The 23,638-nt window shown below is 46.4% G+C and overlaps 1 protein-coding gene across 1 annotated transcript in view; it reads right to left on the bottom strand.

Moving 5' to 3' along the window:
- eif2b3 (eukaryotic translation initiation factor 2B, subunit 3 gamma) overlaps positions 1 to 23,638 on the bottom strand; it is a 161,885-nt gene that overhangs the window by 70,704 nt on the left and 67,543 nt on the right. The window contains exon 6 of the mRNA XM_038794088.1: positions 15,384 to 15,473. Coding sequence (XP_038650016.1) covers positions 15,384 to 15,473 — 90 coding nt within the window. The remainder of the gene's footprint in view (positions 1 to 15,383; positions 15,474 to 23,638) is intronic.

Here is a 23,638-nt window from a genome sequence, read left to right as displayed (position 1 = left end):
GCCACCTCCGAAAGAACCCTAGCGTAGACCCTTTTAAGGCAAACTTTATTTTCTCGAGGCTGAGAAACCCAGCCATGTCGGTAACCCAAGTCTCTACATTCGGGGGCTTCGAGTCCCTCCACATTAATAAAATCCGTCTCCGGGCTACTAGGGAGGCAAAGGCCAAGACGTCGGGTCGGCCTCTTTCGCCCCCTGAACTCCTGGGTCTTCTGACACTCCAAAGATCACTATCTCTGGACTCGGCACTACCCGTGTGTTAAGCACCTTGGACATTGCCCTCGTGAACCCTTGCCAGAACTCTCTAAGCTCTGGGCATGCCCAAAGCATGTGGACATGGTTTGCAGGGCTGCCCTTACACCTCATACAACTGTCTTCTACCCACAAAAACTTGCTCATTCTCGCTGCCGTCATGTGTGCCCGGTGGACCACCTTAAATTGAATTAGACTGAGCCTAGCCCATGATAAGGAGGAATTAACCCTGCCCAGGACCTTTGCCCACAGATCCACTTCCAACTCCTCACCTAGCTCCTCCTCCCACTTGCCCTCCTCCACTGGGGTTTCCTCCGCCTCCTGTAGTCCCTGGTAGACACCCTCCCCTCCCCCACCCAGGTGCCGGAGACCACCCTGTCCTGTATCCCCAGTGGCGGCAGCGTCGGAAAGGCCACTACCTGTTTTTTCAGGAAGGCTCGTACTTGCAGATATTTAAAGGCGTTTCCTGGCAGCAGATTAAATTTGTCCTCTACCATCTTCAAACTGGGAAAGCTTTCGTCTATGAACAGATCGCCCATCCTTCTGATGCCTGCCCTCTGCCAGCTCTGGAACCCACCATCCGTCCTACCAGAGACAAACCTGTGATTGTTGCATATCGGGGTCCAGACCGACGCTCCCTCCACCCTCTTGTACCTCCTCCACTGTCCACAGATCCGCAGTGTCACCACCACCACCACCGGACTAGTGGAGTAACGGGTCGGCGAGTACGGCAAAGGAGCTGTTATCAAAGCTCCCAGACCACCCCCCCCCCCCCCCCCAAACTTCCTAATCATAGCTATATTGGCCATCCAGTAATAGTTGCGAACGTTCCGCAGCGCGAACCCACCCCAACTGCGTTCCAACAGCAATCTCCTTACTCACAGGGTTTTATTCGCCCACACAAAGCCCGTAATGATCCTACTCACCCGCTTAAAAAAAGCCTTAGGGATGAAGATGGGGAGGCACTGAAAGACAAACAAAAATCTGGGGAGGACAGTCATTTTCACGGTCTGCACTCTCACTGCCAGTGACAGCGGGACCATATCCCACCTTTTAAAGTCCCCTTCCATTTGATCCACCAACGGGGTCAGGTTGAGCCTGTGCAGGGCATCCCATTTCCTGGCCACCTGTATACCCAGGTAACAAAAACTTTTCTCTACCATCCTGAGCGGCAGCTCTTTCAGTCTCACCTCCTGCCCCTTGGCCTAGGTCACAAACAACTCGCTCTTTCCCATGTTCAGTTTGTACAATGAAAAACTACCAAAATCCTTCAGGATCCACAGAACCTCCCCCATCCCCTCCACAGGGTCCGAAATGTATAGGAGCAAATCATCCGCGTATAGCGAGACCCGATGCATTTCTGAAAATCTAAACAACCAAATGGTTCCTTGAAAAATTACCTGGAGAGGGCCAAACATTACAAAGGAAGCTCATTTCTGTAAAGGGTGGTGTGAGCAATTTGACCCAATGGTCAAAGGACACAAAAGCAGTAACTTCCTCAGGGTGGCAATCAATGGCAGGTTGCCACATACCTTCGCATGAAATTGAAAGCAATTGTCTCACACGACCTTCCTGACTCAAGCCAGGTGAAGAAGCTCAGGGGCTCCAAACGTGAGGTGTAAAAGGAGCATAGCGAAGGGGGGCAGACGCCCGTTTTATGGCACAAGCTGACTTAAAGCAGGTGAGTTTAATGGGACCATGAAAGGGAGAAGGTAAGTTCAAAAGGTAAGTTCATGGGATGTGGGGGTGATGGGGTGGGTCTGTGGTGTGCTGTTACTCTGAAGTTAGAAGTACTTTTTTTCCTTCTAACTCTTTCACAGTAATAATGAGGGTAAAACTGTAGAATCATCCGAAGTTAGCAATTTAAATTGCTTTGTTGGATGGTTCCCAGCCCAGCACAATTGTCCAGGGGAAGTTAGCCCTTCTGGATAATTGCCGGGTAAACCATTGCGTGGGAACTTCCAAGAGGGATTCCCCAGTGCATCTTTGTTACCCCCCCAAATGCAACGCTGAGGTGCCAGGAAGTCATGGTTCGATATGTGTGAAATACTCAGCACATTTGGCAGCATCTGTGGAACAGAGAAACAATTATTATTTAAGGTTGATGCTCTCCCAACAGAATGTTCAAATGAAAGGTCAGAGGCCTGAAACATCAACGCTGTTCCTCTCTCCAGATGCTGCCAGATCGGCTGACTTTTTCCAGCATTTTCATGCTGGATTTCCAATGCCTATAGTAAAGCTTTAGTTGTAGTAAACAAATACAACCACCTGTCTTTTGCCACACTGCAGTACTGAGCAAATGCAGTTATCGTTTCTATGTAAATTAAGGGCTGAATTTAGACTGCATTTTTTTTGGCACACAGTGGCCACTTGCAATAGCCAAATTCAAAGCTCAAATGGGACAAGGATTATGCAGGTTTTATTTATAAATCTGGAAATATGAAGTATCTGTAAAGGTTGGCTAAATAATTCAAGAGGTGTACAATAGAGCAAAGTTCCAATAAAATACGAAAGTGAATGAAAAGATTTATTGCAGTCAAGGGCTGCCAACGCTACATGCTTTTGTGAATCTATTCAACATTGTTTATTTTTCACATGCCCTGTAACAGAAGAACTGACAAACTACTTCCTCTATTCTTTACTTACGTCGGTTATATCAAAGCGCCGGGATTGTAACATTAATTTGTACATCTGTATTAAGCAATTTTCAAAAAATTGCGGTTACTTGCACACTGCAGAAAATAGCAAGTATATTCGGAAATGAAAAGACTGAATTAAAAATATATAGGGCGCTCCCCGCTGCTGTTTGCGCTGGCCATAGAGCCGCTGGCGATGGCGCTGAGAGCCGCAGAGGGTTGGAAGAGGATGGCGAGGGGCGGGGTTGAACACAGGGTTTCTCTTTATGCAGACGACCTGCTCCTGTACGTGTCGGACCCAGTGGCCGGGATGGGAACTATACTGGGAATGCTGAGGGAGTTCGGCCAGTTCTCAGGATACAAATTAAATACGGTCAAGAGTGAAATGTTTGTGGTCCAGGCAAGGGGCCAGGAGAACAGATTGAGAGGGCTACCGTTTAGGCTGGTTGAGGAAAATTTCCGGTATTTGGGAATCCAGGTGGCACGAGACTGGGGCAGGCTGCATAAGTTAAATTTGGCCAGGGTGGTGGAGCAAATGAAGGGAGAGTTTCGGAGATGGGATGCACTCCCGCTGTCGCTGGCAGGGAGGGTGCAGACTGTAAAGATGACAATCCTCCCTCGATTTTTGTTTATTTTTCAGTGCCTCCCGATCTTTATCCCACAGTCCTTCTTCAAAAGAGTTAACGGGCTGATCATGAGCTTTGTCTGGGCGGGAAAGTCTCCGCGGGTGAAGAAGGCGATGTTGGAGAGGAACCGCAGCGAGGGAGGGCTGGCTTTGCCGAGTCTGGTCAATTATTACTGGGCGGCCAACATCGCTATGATAAGGAAGTGGATGGTGGGTACGGGGTCTATTTGGGAGCGGGTGGAGGCGGCTTCGTGCAGGGGCTCCAGTTTGGAAGCCCTGGTCACGGCTCCTCTACCGCTGCCGCCGGCCAAGTACACCACCAGCCCGGTAGTGGTGGCGACCCTGCGGATATGGGGCCAGTGGAGGAGGCATGTGGGGGAGATGGGGGCGTCTGTCTGGGCGCCAATCTGCGACAACCATCGGTTTGCCCCCGGCAGTATGGATGGGGGGTTCCGAGTATGGCGGCGAGCAGGGGCGGGAAGGGTGGGTGATATGTTCCTGGAAGGGAGCTTCGCGAGTTTGAGGAGCTTGGAGGAGAAATTTGGGGTGGTAAGGGGAAATGATTTTAGATACCTACAGTTGCGGGACTTTGTTCGTAGACAGGTCCCATCTTTCCCGCGCCTCCCGCCAATGGGGATCCTAGACAGAATAGTCTCTGGGAGGGATGAAGGGGAGGGTAGAGTCTCGGGTATTTATAAGGTGCTCATGAGGGAGGAAGGGTCCCAGACAGAGGAACTGAAACTTAAATGGGAGAAGGAGATAGGCGGGGAAATGGAGGATGGGCTGTGGGCAGAGGCCCTGAGTAGGGTAAACTCGACCGCGACATGTGCTAGGCTCGGGCTGATCCAATTTAAGGTCGTTCACCGGGCCCATATGACGGTGGCTCGGATGAGCAAATTTTTCGGGATAGAGGACAAATGCGCTAGGTGCGCGGGAGGACCAGCGAACCATGTTCACATGTTCTGGGCATGCCCTGAGCTGAGGGGGTACTGGGAGGGATTTGCGGGGGTCATGTCCTTTCTGATGATGTCTGTAACTGTTTATAAAGCCAAAAACTACCTCAATAAAATTGTTTATTAAAAAAAAAATATATAGGGCGGAGACCGGAAATTCCTGCCCGAGGTCAACGGACCTTTACATGGTCTCCACCCATCCGTGGCGGTCTTGCGGCAGGCATGGCCAAAATATCCCGCCCATAATGTTATCATGTGCAGGTATGGAATTCAGCAATTTTGCATCTTAAGACTGGTCATCCTTGAGGCACTGTGGGCCATCAGCAGCAGCAGAATTGTACTCAATCACAATTAGTAACCTCATGGGCTGTATATTCCCCACTCTAACATTACAGGTGATCAACCTTGTTTCAATGTAGAGTGCAGGAGAGCTTGCCAGGAGCAACAAGGTATACCTAAAAATGAGGTGTCAACCTGGTGAGGCTACAATACAGGACAACTTGCATGCCAAACAGCATAAGCAGCAAGTGATAGACAGAGCTAAGCGATCCCACAACCAACCGATCAGATCTAAGCTCTGCAGTCCTGCCATATCCAGCCATGAATGGCGGTGGACAACTAAACAACTCACTGGAGGACACTCCACAATATCCCCATCCTCAATGATGGAGGAGCTCGGTCTCCTCCAGAGGTCCCCCGCCCTCCCCCCAGTTCCAGTACAGCTACAACACCACTGGCATCCAGCTGGCAATGTGGAAAATTGCCCAGGTATGTCCTGAGCAACAATGCAAGAAATAGGACAAATCCAACCCGGCCAATTACCGCCCCATCAGTCTATTCTTGATCATCAGCAAAGTGATGAAAGTCATTAACAATTCTATAAAACGGAACTTACTCAGCAATAACCTGCAGATACATCTGAGAAGGCTCTGACTCCTTCTTCGAGGTACCGTCTTATGCGTTGTTATCTGACTCTTTTCCCAAGCAGATACTATTTACATGAGTCAAGTGAGTACCAGCATGTGCTCACTGAAGGACATTGCACAAATCTTTTTGCAACCCATATTTGCACCCATTTGATGCAAACTGCTGGAATTGCACTATAGAAGATACAGCACAGAATAAAGTATTTGGCCCATTTAGTGCATGCCGATATTTATACTCACGCAAGTCTCCTCCCACTCTATCCACCTAATCTCCCTTTCAAAATATCTTTCTATTCCTTTTTTACATGTATTTAGATACTTTCAAAAGAAAATTAGACAAGCGATTTGCCACAACCACTTCCGGTGATTCCACATTGCAAGCACTCTTGAGTAAAGACATTTCTCCTTTTTTCCATCTTAGATTTATCAGTAAGTAGCTTTTAAGGCCCAACTTTGTCCATCTTTTTTGCACTTTTTCTAGGGCTTCTATGTCCTTTTTATACTAAGGAGACTAAAACTGTGCATAACACTCAAGGTGCAGACTGACCAGTCATGGATGAGTTTAGCAGAACTTCACTACTTTTGAATTCTATATCTCTAAAAGCAAAACCCAGTGTTTCATTAGCATTTTGAATTGCTTTGATAATCTGAGATGCAGCCTTTTGTGAGTTGTTAATTTGAATCCCCAAGATCCCTTTGAACTTCCACTCCATTTAGTTTCTTATTTTCCAAGGTTTAAGTGATGTTTGAATTTTCTTACCAAATGCACCCATCTCCCCACATTTATCTCAGTTAAAGGTATCAATCTTTATTTGCTTCTCAACTGTTCAGTTTGAAAGTTTTCTAATGTCCTGTATTAAGTTGCAATCTTTGTCTGTGTTAGCTATAAACCTTTTTGGCCAATTTGATTTTCATTCAGCTACTTGTTCCGGGAGCTTATCGAAGGTTTTTTTTTGAAAATTCAAGTATAAACACATTAATCTTGTCTACTCTTTCTGTTACCCTTTCAAAGGATTCGATCAGGTTAGTTAAGCATGACTTAGTCCTGCAGAATTTACTGAGTATTAAAAAAAATTATATTTTCTGTCTGCACATGCTCTTCTATCTTTTATTTTAATGTAGATTAAGCTGACTGGTGTATGGTTCCCATGATTTGTTCCATCTCCCTTAGCAACAGCAGTTCTGTGGCACTATCCCCACTTCTATGGACTCCATCTATCTGACTAAAGTCTCTGTGGTCTCATCCCTGGTTTCCTTGTCTTTACATCGTAACCAAAGTGGGAACCCTGGGTAATTTGCAGTGGACTAAATGAACATGCTAATTCAGCACAGATTAGAAACCAAATAAGTGATTTCTAATATTAACGGCTCAGATTCAGAGACTTTAATTATCAACGGCCATTGGTTTTCCATATTTTAAACTCAATATCGGAAACTACCACAAACTCAGCAACATGACATTTCTGTGGTAATTCCTTAGTTTAAAAAAGGAAGACGGATAGCTTTCTATTGCATTTTCAATTTATATACCCAGTCAAAAAGTATGTGTTTAGGTCATCCTGCAAGTACAAAAGTACATCAACAATGCACATAATGTTACATAATCCATAATGTTCATCTTTCCCAAACAACCTGTCACTATCACAGTCACATCATTGAGTGAGAGTGAAAGATTAGCAAGCCCTTCTGAATATGTATCTTTTATGCATGCTGGGTCTGTGCTTGTGTGTGAATGCCTTAAAAGGAGGCCCAGTTAGATTTATATTAAGGTGGGGTCCAGACCAAATTATTAACTTTTCCAACGCTCCTTTACATCACAAATGTCACATAGGTTTCCTGGCATGGTCTTTAAGCCCATGGCAGGTCTAGCAGAATCTGATGCTGGACCTGGTGGTCCAAACACTGCATTCTAAAAGATGCATTTCAAGAAATAATAAAAACAAATTTGAGTGCTTAGACCATGAATACCTACCTGCCATCTGCAACCCGTATGTATGGTCTTATTAAAAGAGATATTTCATTCTGACTGCTTTTATTGTTACTAAAATCTTGGAATTTAAATAAATATTTGTATAGTTAAGTTTATTTCCTTACAATTTTACATTAACAGAAAAAAAAAACTTGGAAAGATACTTTACTGGACAGTTTCAAAGAAACAGGAACCCTTTTGTAGGACTAAGTAAACCTGTTTAAGAAAATAGTATACAGTTTTTTAAAAAAGTTAAATAAAGTTCAACAATGTTCGCCTGTGCTCTCTCTCAGCAATGTGCTTTTTATAGCTATGATGGTAATATGATTCTGTTTTCATTATGTTTATTTGGGAATGGGTACAGAAATATATGCACATGCAGTCAAATCTCATTATTACAAACATTTTGGAACTGGCAAAGTCCTTATTCCGCAATCTTGGGATTGTGGAATTACCACACTGAAGCGAGTAGTATGCTCCAATATGCTACTGCAGGAGAATCTCAGAAGAGTGATGGGATCAATGGATAGAGGGAGCAAGTGGAAGGGTTGAGATCATGCAAAGTGACTGATTTATTGTCCCAAACAGCCTTTCTCCATTCTTAAACTTTGTGTTACTAGCCTTATTCCTGTTGCACTGTCCGCAACACAGGGTATGCTGTATATTGAGGACAGGAGCATTGTACCAACGAAATACACAAAGCATTATTTTGTTGCTAATGGAAAACTGGTGCAACCTGACATTTACCTTTTAGACCATAGGATACGACTGTCGCAAGAATACACACCTGAGATTAATTAGGTGCTTTTCCTGCTGTCGGGAATGCTTCGGCAAATGCAAAATGGAAATTAGGTCCTTTTTTAAAATTCTGCATGGCATAAAAATTTAGATTTGTCACAAAGTGTTATGGATGCAGCTCAAATCTTGCACGTATAGATTATTGTGCTAAGGGATTGCCTGAATGAGGTCCATACTGCAAGTAACTGAGATTGTGAAAACTGTTATGACAAAAGGTCTGTAACAATAAACACTCTGTTGCATGCTAAAGTTCATGGATTAAAATGTTTTTCTATTCATACACAGAAAGAATGTGGAAAATTGCTCAGGTATTCCCTGTACACTGAAAGCGGGACAAAGCCAACCCGGTCAATGGTCGCCTCATCAATCTACTCTCGATTAACAGTAAAATGATAGAATGGGGCATCACACCGCACTTGCTTACCAATGGCTAGCTCTCTGGCACTCGTTCCGCCAAGGTCATTCAGCTCCTAACCTTATTTCAACCCGAGTCCAAACAGGACAAGAGCTAAACTCCAAAGGTGAGTCGAGAGTGACTACCCTTGACATCAAGGCAGGACTTCCGTGTGGCGGCCATGGTGTGAGTGGTCGCACATTTGGTGGCTCCCGCTCGTCATGGAATTTTCGGGCCTTTTCCCTGGCTAACGGGTGGATTTGCTGATTTAAAAAGGTGCAGGAGGGGTGGTAGGAGGAGTGTCCCACCGGTGGATGGATTCGTGGACCAGAAGTGGCCGGAAAAAAAAGGATCAGTTGCGAATAGCTGGAGATGTGCCTGCGACACAGGTGAAGATGGTGGAGGGTCAGGGACCGATCCTACCTTCTCAATGGTTGACGGAGCAACTGGTGGGCTTCCTTCACGAGAAGTTAACCCAGCAGAGGAAGAAGAATCTGGAGGATCTGGCTAGGGTGGAGGACCCGATAAAGGCGGGAATTGACCGTATGGATGCAAGGCTGGAGGCCGAGAGTCAGGCGATCCAGAATATGGAGGAGACGGTGAGGGAGTACGATGGCAGCGGAGACAGGGGTAGAACATAGAACAATGGCAAGAGATGGTTTGCCTGCACTCATCACCATGCTGGGAAATGCATTTATAGATCCTAGAACATAGAACTTACAATGCAGGAGGCCATTCGGCCCTTCGAGTCTGCACCGAACCAGTTAAGCTCTCACTTCCACCCTATCCCCGTAACCCAATAACCCCTCCTAAACTGTTTGGTCACTAAGGGCAATTTAACATGGCCAATCCACCTAACCTGCATGTCTTTGGACTGTGGGAGGAAACCGAAGCACCCAGAGGAAACCCACGCAGACACAGGGAGAACGTTCAGACTCTGCACAGACGGTGACCCAGCGGGGAATCGAACCTGGGACCCTGGTGCTGTGACGCCACAGTGCGAGCCACTTGTGTTACCGTGCTGCCCACTCCGGGATCACCAGAGGCGGCTGCAGGAGAAAGTGGAGGACCTGGAGAATCGTCTTGCAGGCAAAATCTGAGGATCGTGGGACTGCCAGAGGGCAGCGAGGGAGCGGATGCCGGCGTATATGTTGCTCGAATGTTGGAGAAGCTGCTGGGAGAGGGGGCATTTGTACAGTCCTTGGAAGAGGACCGGGCGCAGATGAGGAAGCTGCAGAGGGACTTCAAGGCAGCAGTTGACTGAGTTGGCATCAAGAAGCCCTAACAAAACTGGAGCCAATGATAATCGTGGGGAAAAACCTCTTTGCAGGTTGGAGTCATGCCTAGCACAAAGGATGAAGATTGCGGCTATTGAGTGCCAGTCATACCAGCTCCAGAACATCAGTGCAGGAGTTCCTCAGGGCAGTGTCCTAGATCCAGCCTTCTTTAAGTGCTTCATTAGTGACCTTCCTTCCATCGTAAGGTCAGAAGTGGGGATGTTTGCTGATGATTGCACAATGTTCAGCATCATTCCTGACTCCTCTGACCTGAAGCAGTCCACGTTCAAATGCAGCAAAACCTACAAAATATTCTAGTGGCAAGTAACATTCACGATACACAAGTGCCAGGCAATGACCATCTCCAATGCGACAAAATCAAACCATCATCCCATGAGAATCAATGGCAGTACCATCATCGAATCCCCCACTATCAACAACCTGGGGGTTATTATTGACCAGAAACCGAACTTACAGGTCAGATGCTCGGAATCTTGTGCCGATTATCTCACCTCCCGAATCCCGAAAGCCTGTCAACCATCTACAAGGTGTAAGTCAGAAGTGTGATGGAATACTCTCCACTTAGGACATAGAACATAAAACATTACATTGCAGTACAGGCCCTTCGGCCCTCGATGCTGCGCTGACCTGTGAAACCCCTCTAAAGCCCATCTACACTATTCCCTTATCGTCCATATGTCTATCCAATGACCATTTGAATGCCCTTAGTGTTGGCGAGTCCACTACTGTTGCAGGCAGGGCATTCCATGCCCTTACTACTCTCTGAGTAAAGAACCTACCTCTGACATCTGTCCTATATCTATCTCCCCCCAATTTAAAGCTATGTCCCTTCGTGCTAGACATCACCATCCGAGGAAAAAGGCTCTCACTGTCCACCCTATCTAATCCTCTGATCACCTTGTATGCCTCAATGAAGTCACATCTTAACCTTCTTCTCTCTAACGAAAACAGCCTTAAATCCCTCAGCCTTTCCTCATAAGATCTTCCCTCCATACCAGGCAACATCCTGGTAAATCTCCTCTGCACCCTTTCCAATGCTTCCACATCCTTCCTATAATGCGGCGACTAGAACTGCACGCAAAACTCCAAATGCGGCCACACCAGAGTTTTGTACAATTGCAACACGACCTCATGGCTCCGAAACTCAATTCCTCTACCAATAAACGCTAACACACCGTACGCCTTCTTAACAACCCTCTCAACCTGGGTGGCAACTTTCAGGGATCTATGTACATGGACACCGAAATCTCTCTGCTCGTCCACACTACCAAGAATCTTACCATTAGCCCAGTACTCTGTCTTCCTGTTATTCCTTCCAAAATGAATCACCTCATACTTTTCCGCATTAAACTCCATTTGCCACCTGTCAGCCCAGCTCTGCAGCTTATCTATGTCCCTCTGTAACTTGTAACATCCTTCCGCACTGTCCACAACTCCACCGACTTTAGTGGCATCTGCAAATTTACTCACCCATCCTTCTACGCCCTCCTCCAGGTCATTTATAAAAATGACAAACAGCAACTTAGTTGGATGAGTGCAGTTCCAAAAGAAGTTCAACACCATCCAGGACAAAGGAGCCTAATTGATTGGCACCTCTTTCACAAACAATCATTCCCCCACCACCGGCGCACAGTAGCAGCAGTGTGTATAACTACAAGATGCACTGTAAGAACTCACCAAGGCTCCTTAGGCAGCACCTTCCAAAGCCATGACTACTACCATCTGAAAGGACAAGGGCAGCAGACATATAGAAACACGATCCCCTGGAGGTTCCTCCCCAATTCACTCACCATCCTGACATGAAAATACGTCGTTGTTCCTTCACAGCCATTGGTTGAAAATCCTGGAACTCCCTCCCTAAAGCACTGTGGGCGTGCCTACACCACACACAGAGACCGCAGCATTTCAAGAAGGCAGTTCACAACCATCTTAATGGGCAATTAGGGATGAGCAATGAATGCTGGCCTAGCCAGTGACGTCTACATCCCATAAATTAATTTTTAAAATATGGCTGAAGAACTGGAAATAACTCGCTGGATGATTGAAACTTGCTTCTTTAGATTACAATGGTGAGCGGTGAGAGACGTTACACAAATGCAAGTTCTTTCTTTCCATCTTTGAGGAGAGACATCAAACCTAGGCCCCATCTGTCTTCCCAGATGGTTGTAAATGTTCTAAGGCACAATTTCAAAGAGGAGGGAAGTTATCCCACAGTCCAAAGATGTGCAGGTTAGGCGGATTGACCATGCTAAATTGCACTTTCATGTCTGAAGATATGTGGGTTAGGTTACAGGGTTGCAGGGATATGGTGGGCAGTGGGCCTAAGTAGAGTGCTCTTTCAGAGGATCAGTGTAGACACGAGGCTGAATGGCCTCCTTCTGCACTGTAGGGATTCCATGGACTTATGTTTATAATCCAAAGCAAACATTACTGTACATCAAAAAGAATTAAACAAAGTAAACTCTATTAACTTAATGCTAAAGTTTATAAAGACTTTTTGCTACAAACTCAGTTCTACTTTCCATTTCCCAAAAGTTTCCTTACATTACAAAATCTTGAATGTTCATTCACTTTTCCTGCATCATGGATCACAGATCTAACATTTACTCCACTTCATGCAGAGGTCCGGCATTATATCTCAACTTGCAAGGAGCTACAAGCTGCACAAGACCCAAAGCTGGCACAGTCTCTCAGTTTTACCCTAATTGAATTCACAAGAGATAACTCAAAACAAAGAATCTCATTAACCTTCACCCATCTCCATGGAAATGTGACACACATAGCCTGTTCCCAGGTAAAAATGTAACTGAATGAATGAAATGAAATGAAAATCGCTTATTGTCACGAGTAGGCTTCGATGAAGTTACTGTGAAAAGCCCCTAGTCGCCACATTCCGGCGCCTGTCTGGGGAGGCTGGTACGGGAATCGAACCGTGCTGCTGGCCTGCTTGGTCTGCTTTATAAGCCAGCGATTTAGCCTTGTGAGCTAAACCAGCCCCTAAACTGTACCTTTTAATTCCAAAGCTTCCTTCAATTCTGGGAAACCACACGAATAACTTATATCCTTTTCTGCGTGTCATGTCTCCAGTTCCATAGGTAGGTAGGATCACTGGTAGTTTTATGACTCTCACCCTTTTACTCTTCTTTATCCAGAAATCACAACTTACCTTTTGAATTACAATTATCTTAAAGTCTGTTGGGGCAGCACAGTGGCGCTATATGTATCGGACCCATTAGAGGGGATGGAAGAAATTATGAGGATTCTGGGGGATTTCGGACGGTTTTCAGGGTACAAACTAAATATGGGGAAAAATTAGATGTTTGCGGTCCAGGCAAGGGGGCAGCAGAGGCGACTGGGGGAACTGCCGTTTAGAGTGGTAAGGGGAAGCTTTCGGTACCTAGGCATCCAGGTGCCACGGGAATGGGAACGGCTGCACAAGTTTAATCTGGCCCGACTAGTGGACCAAATGAAGGACGATTTTCGGAGATGGGATGCGCTTCCGTTGTCACTAACTGGGAGGGTGCAGACGGTGAAAATGACGGTCCTCCCAAGATTCCTGTTTGTGTTTCAGTGTCTCCCCATCTTTATTCCACTGTCCTTTTTGAAACGGGTCAATAAGGTAAGCAAGACCCCGCGAGTAAAAAAGGGGATGCTTGAGCGGAGCCGGGGGGAGGGCGGCTGGAGCTGCCGAACTTCAGTAATTATTATTGGGCGGCGTACATAGACATGATCAGGAAGTGGGTGGTGGGGGGGGGGTCGGTATGGGAGCGTGTGGAGGCTGCCTCATGCAAGGGCACCAGCTTAGGGGCGTGATAACAGCACCTTTGCCGTTCCCGCTGGCACGGTACTCCACCAGCCCCGTGGTGGTGGCGGCCCCGAGGGTAATGGAGGAGACGCGTGGGAGCGGAGGGAGCATCGGTGTGATCTCCAATCTGTAATAATCATCGGTTTGCCCCGGGAAGGATGGATAGAGGGTTTCGGAGATGGCAGAGAGCTGGGATTGAGAGGATGGGGGATATGTTTACAGAGGGGAGCTTTCCTAGCCTGAGGGAGCTGGAGGAGAAATTTAGATTGGCGAGGGGAAACAAATTTAGGTTCCTGCAGGTGCGGGACATCCTACGTAGGCAGGTATCAACCTTCCTGCTCCTACCACCAAAGGGGATACAGGACAGGGTAGTTTCTAGACTATGGGTGGGAGAAGGAACAGTCTCTGACATTTACAAGGAACTCATAGGGTCGGAGGGGACATAGACTGAGGAGCTGAAGCGCAAGTGGGAAGAGGTGTTGGGAGGAGAGATAGAAGATGGTCTCTGGGCGGACGTGTTGAGTAGGGTCAATGCGTTCACAATATGCACCGGCGCAGCCTGATACAATTCAAGGTCGTTCACCAGGTTCACATGACAGTGGCCCGGATGAGCAGGTTCTTTGGGGTGGAAGACAGGTGTGCAAAATGTGCGGGAGGACCAGCGAACCACGTTCACATGTTCTGGACATGCCTGAAGCTTAGAGGGTTCTGGCAGGGGGTGGCAGCTGTTTGCCGACTTCTTTGCGTAAAATGAACTGTCAGCAGAAACAGGGGGGGGGGGGTTAGCTTAGTTTAGAGTGGGGGGTTAGTAAAGGTGGGACCTGTAAGGGAGGAAGACGGCTTTTGCACTATGTTTATAAACTCATGTACATTGTTTATTTTGTTGTTGTTGTAAAACCATAAATACCTCAATAAAATATTTATATATAAAAAAAAATAATCAGGGTAAAGTCTTAGCCCCTAGAATTTATTTATTTCACACGGAAGAGATAGTTCTCAACAGTGATTGAAAATGATCTTTGTTAATAGCCGAAGATGCAAATCAAAGGTTGGCTTGTCTCAACTGACTGATCATCTGGGGTCTTCCACTTGTTTCAAAGCTACAGAAGCTTGCACAAACGAACAGTATAGATGCCAGTGTGTCAGTTATGACTCCTGAAAATAATCAATCATGCAATTTTTTAAAAAAAGTTCAATTTAATCTTTTATGCCCAACTAAAGATTCTGATAGGACACTGGTATAACAATGTCTCTGTGGGTACAACACTCTTGCAATCAAGCCATGAAGTGGGGCTTTAATTCATAAATTTCTGAACTGGGAGCTGTGCCCAGTTCTTTTAGTTTCACATGGTCATTATTGTGACAAAGCTACCGATGACACTATTACTGTAATATCAGGGTTTGCTTTAATGTCCTGGTACACAAGTTGAAAATGTAACTGGGCTGGCAGGACAACACCATTTCCCACAGCTACTGGAAAACTAAAGAACAAACACAATCTTTTGTAAGCATGAACATTACCTCACTATATTAAAATTTATGTACAGGATTACATTTTGACCATAATTTCAATCTATACATTTAAAATCTATTTCCTGCCCCTGATCTTCACCTGTGACATTTTTTAGCTTTCGATTAGGTGAGTATTTTGAATACCAGGGAAATTTATACCCAATTTTCAGAGCACATCACAGAGCTATTTGTGCAGTAATGGTATTATAATCCCTTACTTGTTTTCCACCAGGAAGTCCAGAACCCATTTTTTCATGCAGTACAGATGGGCATCCACAAGTGCAGTTTTTATGTGCATTCTAGGATACCTGAAAAAGAAAATCAGTAATTACCACAATATGGTACTGAACCATTCATTGGCACCTCATTGCAACATGGTTCCACAAATTAAGAATCTGCAACAAAAATCAAACCGTATTCCATCGTAGTTACTGAAATACCATAATACTGCCGTATTCCAAACAGAAAGTAATAGGTTATTGTACTTTCAATGATGTCATTATAGTAATGCTTTAAGGTAAGTTACAAGAGACTCAGTTGGTAGCAGGCATCATTAAAATGTACTTTTGAAGGTCTTTCAATGTAAATGAACCACATTCTGCAAGAGCACAATATGACAGATGCAGGAAATCTAAGTAAAAAGAAATGAATTGTCTGCCTAATGTCTGTTAGTTGGCAAACTCCTCTGAGGTTCATGGACCAACCTCAACTAAACTTGGTGGGATAATACCTTGGGCTAAGGGGCATGTCTCAGCGCAGTTGACATCTAACTCCACCTAGCAGACGGCTTTGGCCTCCTAGCAAGGGATCCCATGGTCCTGTTTACCACTGTGACCCTGCTGACACTGTAATTCAAACATGATTTAACCAACTCTAATCATTTATACCAAGAAGGAATCTGACAAATTTATGTCTTAAATTCCTAATGTCCCTTAATATTTTATTTTTTTCTCATTTTATTTATTTCATGTAAGTTATGTTTTGAACCACTACACATTATTACTTGGCGAAGAAAAGTGACAGGCAGCATGCAGATCAGGTGAAGATAAAGAGACCAGAACACACCCTTGACAGAAATCGGGAGGCAGCAATTAGAGAAAGGGAAGATGAAGAGGCTAGTGCAAGAAGGCAAGAAGTTGACAAAGAGCAACAGGATGCAAGAACCACCAATTCTGCAAGTAAGAAACTAAGACTTTTTAATGAAACTTTCATCTGTGACCTCATCATAATTATGAGATAGACTCAGAACTTGACACTGGCAGTAGATCAGAGGGATGTGAATATTGTGGTGCAACAAAGAGGGAAACAAGAGCCACCTTCAATGTTTTGCACGAATGGTAATGAATAATTGCCACCCTTAAGTGAGCCCCACTGACCCAATGAATATTCTTCTTAGAGAAACAACAGAATGAAAACCATTCTTGAAAACATTACAAAATATAAACAGTTGACTAGGATAGCCTAGGAATCTCTATTTTGATTTAAAAAGGAAGAACTTCTAATGTGGCCTATCATGAAATATTTAATGTTTCAAGAAATAATGAATGCAGACAGTAACACTGAAAATATACAGACTGATAGTACAAATGGTGCCTTTGACACAGATGATAAAATATTCAAAGTATTAACAAACATTGAGAAATAGATGTAGATTTTGATCTTGGAGATTTTGAGAGTAACACTGAGGATGTAGAGAATGATTAGCAGAAATCAGAGTGTAAAAATTGTACCGAATTAAACTAGAGTCAAGCCAAGCCAGTGTGAAAATAAATAATTTTTAACAAATATGTTTTTCAGTATAATAATTGTGAATTTAGATATTGGTTTCATGTGTGTGGGATCAAGACTGCTAATTAAAATAATTGTGTGAATTGTTGAATTAAATCTGTTGGATATATGAAATGCTTCAAATAAATTACTTAATAGAAACATTTTTGAGGTTTGCTTTTCAGCTTTAATACCCATCTCATTGAATCCATATGGCAATAAGGCAAATGTCTCAGCTTATTACTTGATCTTTATCTTATTTTTAACTCTTATTTTTAAATTCCATCCCTTTTGACTTCTGGTGGTGGCTATATGGTAAACCGTCGCATATGTGGTGGCTCCCGCCAAGGTACTTGATTTTTTTTCTGCCCGATTTATGGGCTATTTCTTTTGGAGGAAATTGGTGGTTTGATGGAATAAGATCCCCTTGTTTGAGTAATGTCCAGTAAAAGTAGCACAAAGCAGAAGTCAGGCAAGGGATCGTTTTCAGAGTCAAAAGCTCCTCGAGCCTCAGCAGGGGGAACATGGTGGTGGCCTCTGGTGGCCCCTCATTGGACGACTGAGAAGTTGGTTAGCTTCTTGACCGATTCATTTAAGAAGCAGCGGCAGGCGGTCGCTGAGGATCTGGAGAGGGCAATCGAGAGGTCTTTGGCCCCAAATTGGGCAGCCATAGACAAGATGCACCGGTGGATAGAGATACAAGGGTCGACGACACAGAAGTGGAGGTGGTGCTCTCTGACCATAGTGATCGGATTTTCACCCCAGAGACAGAGATGGCAGTGTGGGCCGAGGAGCTAGAGTGGAAAAGGCCACGGTTGACGATCTGGGGAACTGCTCCAGATGCCAAAACGTAAGGATTGTTGGTCTGCTGGAGAGCTCCAACTCCACAAACTATATGTCCAAGATGTGGAGAAAGTTGGTGGGGGGGATCTTTCCAAACCCTCTTGAGTTGGACCGGGCCCTTAGATCGCTGAAACATAAGCCCAGATCTGGGGAGCCACCTTGGGAGATCATGGGCAGCTTTCATTGACACCTCGATACGGAGCGGGTCCGGAGGTGGACAAAGCATCGTCGAGACTGTAGGTGGGAGGGCCATGCCATCAGAATATACCAAGATGTTGGGGAAGAACTGGTGACGAGGCATGCAGCACTAAGTAAGGCCACGGTCATGTTGTACAAGAGCAACGTGAAGTTTGAGTGGTGCCTCCACCTCCTCTTTGGGTAACCTTCAAGGGCAGAGACTATTATTTTGATGTGACGGAGGATGCAAATAAGCTTGTCAAGAAGCAGGGACTGGGGGTGAACTAAAGTGCTTGCGGATGATGGAGTTTATTGTTTGTACATTGTCTTTCAAAATAAATTTAGAGCACCTAATTCGTTTTTTTCCAATTAAGGGCAATTTAGCATGGCCAATTCACCTAGTCTGCACATCTTTGGGCTGTGGGGGTGAGACCCATGCAGACACGGGTAGAATGTGCAAATTCCATATGGACAGTGACTCAAGGCTGGGATCGAACCCGGATCCTTAGCGCTGTGAGGCAGCAGTGCTAACCACTAAGGCACCTTGCCGCCCTTGTTTGTACATTGTCAAGTTCATCTGTTTTTGGGGGGATCTTTGTAATCTAGGAGCGGGCTTGGGGCTGTGCCTGGGTTTGTTGGTGGGTATTTACTCTGGGCAAAGTTGGGGTTTGTATATTGCACTGTTGAATTTTCTTTTTGAGGGTGGGGAGCTGAGTGTTGATTTTCCTCTCGTGTTCTGTATTATTGTTTGGGGGTGGGCGTTGATCGTTCATATAATGTTGCATTGACTTTAATTACTACCCTGTGCGAGGGACAACCTGCTAGCAGCGTAGCTAGTTAATGGGAGCGGGGAAGAGGGAAATGTCTGCAGCTTGTTAGCATGGGATGTTTTTTTAAAAAAGCTAATGAGCTTAGGCTTTTTGCTTCTGTTTTGTTTGGGTTTGGGGACAGGGCTTTTGTTCTTTTGACAGTTGTTTGTGTGGTCTCCAGGGTGGGTTGATACGGGGTGGGGTGGATTCCTGACGGTGACAATTCTTTTTTTTTGAATTGGCTTTCTCTGGGATGTGGCAGCCATCTTGGGTGGGCCAGGAGCTGGCGCAGGTGGGGGCACAGCTGGATTGCCTCTTGGAAAGGGGGGGGGTTATAGCTGATTCTGGGTTTGGGGGGGGGGGGGGGGGGGGGGGAATGGGGGTGGGAGCCCCCAATCCGGTTGGTAACTTGGAACGTGAGTGGTTTACGTGGCCCAGTAAAAAAAAATCCCGGATGTTTGCGCACTTGAGAAGTTTGAAGGTTGATTTGTTTTTGTTTTAAACAGGAGACCATTTGAGTAAGAAGGATCAATCAAGGTTGCGGAAAGGATGGGTGGAGCAGGTATGTCACTTGTATGTAGGGTGCAGAAGGCCGCTGTATTGATTAATAAGACGGTGGCTTTCTCTGTGGGTAATATATTGGCAGACCCCAAGTGGGAGGTACGTAATCATTAGTGGGTAATTGGCAGGCATGCCGTTGGTGTTCGTCAATGTGTATGCACCAACTGGAATGACACGGCATTCATTAATAAGGTATTGGCTTCTATCCCAGACCTTGATTCACAACGGCTAATTACTGCGGGGGGAAGAGAGAGAGAGAGATTTTCCAATTAAGGGGCAATTTAGTGTGGCCAATCCACCTATCCTGCACATCTTTGGTTGTGGGGGTGAAACCCATGTAAACACGGGGAGAATGTGCAAACTCCACACGGATAGTGATTCGGAGCCGGGATCGAATTCGGGTCCTCGTTGTCGTGAGGCAGCAGTGCTAACCACTTCGCCACCGTGCCGCCAGAGGTTTAAGTTTCCGAGCGATAAGGAGCTTTCTTTTTTTTCTCATGTCCATTGCGTCTACTTCCTGATTGGTTTCTTTGTGGCGGCTCGGTCTCTTCTCCCTGGGGTGGGGTGGGGGAGTACACGGTGATTGTTATATCGGATCATGCTCTGCTCTGGAGCCGGGTTGCTCTCAGCGTACCCCATGGAGATTGGTCACGGCATTTCTCACGAATAAAACATTCTGTGAGCAGGTATCCTCTGCCAATGGGATGTACGTTGAGTTCAAAAGAAATGAGGCAGTCACCTTCCAAGCTCTGGAAGGTCCTGGAGGCAGTGGTTAGGGGAGTGGGGGGGAGATATAATCTCTTTTAAGATGCTTAGGGATAAATGAGAAGGTGGAGAGGCAGTGACAAGTTGACTCCATACTTGATCGCATCATGGGTTTATGAGTCAGAGCCCCCGGAGGAGGGTTCATCAATGCGGCAATTTTTGGATGGGTTGACTTTCTCGGAGGTGGAGCAGGAGGAGATCATGAGTTCTATCAGATAATGCAGGCGGGCAAAGCACCAGGTCCAGATCGGTTCCCCATTGAATTTTCCAAACAATTTTCTGGTCAGTTGGTCCCGCTTCTGCTGGACACGTTTAATGATTCCGTGTCCCCGAAGTTATTAGCCAAGGTGCTGACAATGCGTTTGGAGCCCTGCCTATCGGGTGTGACTTCAGAGGAGCAGACTGGATTTGTTAGGGGCGGCAGTTGACGGTCAATATTAGGAGATTGTAAAATGTTGCATTGTCGCTCTCATTAGGGACTGAGCCAGAGGTAATTATTTTAATGCGGAGAAGGCGTTCGATAGGGTTGAGTGGGGATTCCTCTTTGAGATCCTGGGGCGGTTTGGCTTCGGGCCAAAATTTGTTTCATGGATTAGGCTTTTGTACAGGGCCCCGACCGCGAGCGTGCATACTAATGCCCTGAGCTCGGGATACTTTCAACTGAACAGGTGTACAAGGCAGGGGTGCTCGTCTCCGCTTTTGTCGCCGGTGGCCATTGCGCTGAGATAGTCTACCAGATGGAGGGGCATTACAGCATGGCGGGAGGGATAATTAGGCTGTCCTTATAAGCGGATGATCAGTTATTAAATATTACAGACCCACTCTCCAATGTAGTAGAGATAATGGAGCTGCTCAGGAAGTTTGGCTCCTTCTCAGGGCATAAGCTAAATCTGGGCAAGAATGATTTTTTTTTTCCCCGGTAAACCCCCCACAGAGGGTAGTTGATCTGGGGAGCTGCCGCCCCGTCCAGCCAAGACTAGCTTCCGGTATCTGGGTGGCCCATGATTGGGCCACGCTTCATGAATTTAACTTTGCTAGTCTGGTGGGTGGGTTGAAGGCCGAATTGAAAGGGTGGAATGTCCTTCCTCTAACCTTAGTGGGAAGGGTACAGACAGTGAAGGTGAATATTCTCCCACGGTTTTGGTTCCAGTGTATTCCAGTCTTTCATTTGCAGCGTTCACAAATTAATAACTGCTTTTGTTTGGGCTGGTAAGACCCCTCGGATTCGTAGGACATTTTTACAAAGGGATATGCAATTAGGAGGTGGTAGCATTACCTCATCTGTTGTGCTATTACTGGGCGGCAAATATTGATACGGTGCGGGGTTGATTCAAGGATCTGGACTCCATATGGGAATGGATGGACGAGGTGTCGTCGATAGGGTCAAATCTGAGGGCCCTGGTTATGGCACCACTCCTCTTTTCCTCTGCTAGATTCTCTTCGGGACTGGTGGTGATAGCTACTTTGAGGATTTGGAACCAGTTGTTGAACCATGTTGGCTTCGATTTCGCAGGAACCATGGGCGGGATTCGCCGAAATGGAGGCAGAGTGTCCGCGCTGTCATGAATGCCGTCGCGTTTCACAACGGCGCTAAACGGGCGCAGGGCATTACCGATTCTGGCCCCCACACTGGAGCGTTTCATGTCGCTCCAGCCTCCCTTCCCAGCGCCAACTGGGCGCCACGCCAACCCACGCAAGCTTGGGGGACTTCCTCAACGTGCTGGCCCTGACGCAACATGCCATGGGGGTTCAGGGGCTGGCCCTGTAACAAAATAGGGCAGGGGCTGGAGGGGCCGGCCCGCCGATCGGTGGGCCCCGATTGCGGGCCAGACCCCCATCGGAGCCCCCCTCCGACAGGCTGCCCCCCCCCCCCCCCCCCCGACTCTGCGCGCCGAGTTCCCGCTGGCTGCGAATGGCGCCAACGGGACTCTGCTGTTTCCGCGCGACCGATCGGCGCATCAAGGCCGGAGAATCGGCGACCCGGCCGTGGACAGCAACCTGTAACCGGCGCAAATGGTGCCAATTCTCCGCTCCTTGAAGAATTGCATGCCGGCGTCGGGGCTGAGTGGCGCGGTTGCGACGATTCCCCGGCCCGGGGTTTGGAGAATCCCGCCCCATAGGTTTGTGCCATCTGGCTTAGATTCAACGTTTAGGGCATGGTAGAGAGAGAGGTTGGAGAGGTTCAGAGACATGTTTCTGGGGGTTAGATTCACCAGTCTAGACAAATTGTTAGAGAAGGTCCAGCTCCCGAAAGGGAATGTATTTGGGTACTTCGAGACGCACTTTTTTTTACGCAAGGAGCTCCCTTCATTTTCCCAGGTACCATCGCCTTTGCTTAAGGATATAGTCCTGCCCTTGACCAAGTTGGGGACGGTAAGATTTCAGATGTTTGTGGGCAGATATTGGCGATGGAGCAGACATCGTTGGAGGAAGTAAAGAGGAAGTGGGAGGGTGAGCTGGGTTTGGTCTTGGGGTGGGGTGGGGGAAGAGTGTGAAGCAAGGCTCTTCACAGGGTCAATTTCAGCTTCTCATGCGCGAGGTTAAGCCTGATTCAGTTCAAGGTGCACAGGGTGCATGTGACTAGAGTGCGTATGAGTGGGTTCTTCTCGGGGGTGGAGGATAGGTGTGAGTGGTGCTCTAGGGGGCTGGCGAATCACACGCACATGTTTTGGACTTGCCTCAAGCTTGTTAGTTTCTGGGTTTCCGTTTTGTGATACAATGTCAGGGCTTTTAGGCGTTCAGCTGGAACCTTGCCCATTGGTGGCAATTTTTGTTGTATCGGACTCGATGCAGCAGATGGGGACCAGGGCAGATGTTCTAGACTTCGCCTCGTTAATAACTCGGAGGCGAGTTCTGCTTGGGTGGCGGTCTCCAATGCCTCTGAAGGCCTAGACTTGGTTGGGGGACGTGGTGGAATTTTTGCACATGGAAAAGATCAAGTATACCAAGAGGGGGTAAGTGGCAGGGATCTACTCGAGGTGACAGCCCTTCATCTCCTTTTTTCAGGGAACTGGTTACCGTCAGCTGTTGGGGGGAGGGGGGGGGGTTTGTCTTTTTACTTTAACGTTTTGTTTTCTTTATGTGGGGGCCAAGGGGGAGCAGTATTGCAGGGACTGCGTGGTGTACTTCGGGAATAATATGGGGGTTGGGATTTGTATTGTTATTGTGTTTGTTATAATGAAAATCTTGTGTGAATAAAAATGAATTTAAAAAAAACTTCCATCCCTTTTTCCTGATGTAGCGCAGGTAGCCTAGCTTTGTCTGAATTAAAAACAGAAAATGTTGGACATACTCAGCAGGTCTGGCAGTATCTACGGAGAGAGAAACAAAGTCAACATTTCAGAAGTCTTCCTTCATCAGATCTGTTCTGATGAAGGCTCACCAAGCTGAAACATTAATTTTGCTTCTCTGAACTACCTTATTTCCATTGATATTTTATTCCAAACGTACACAACAAAATACATAGTCCATTAAAGCATAATTAACAATCCCTCCCCACCCCGCATCCATGACGTACAGCTCCTCAAATAATGTCATAAGAACATAAGAAC

This window comes from Scyliorhinus canicula, chromosome 4, assembly GCF_902713615.1.
Source record: "Scyliorhinus canicula chromosome 4, sScyCan1.1, whole genome shotgun sequence".
Lineage (NCBI taxonomy): Eukaryota > Metazoa > Chordata > Chondrichthyes > Carcharhiniformes > Scyliorhinidae > Scyliorhinus > Scyliorhinus canicula.
This window is presented reverse-complemented; position numbering and strand designations above follow the sequence as displayed.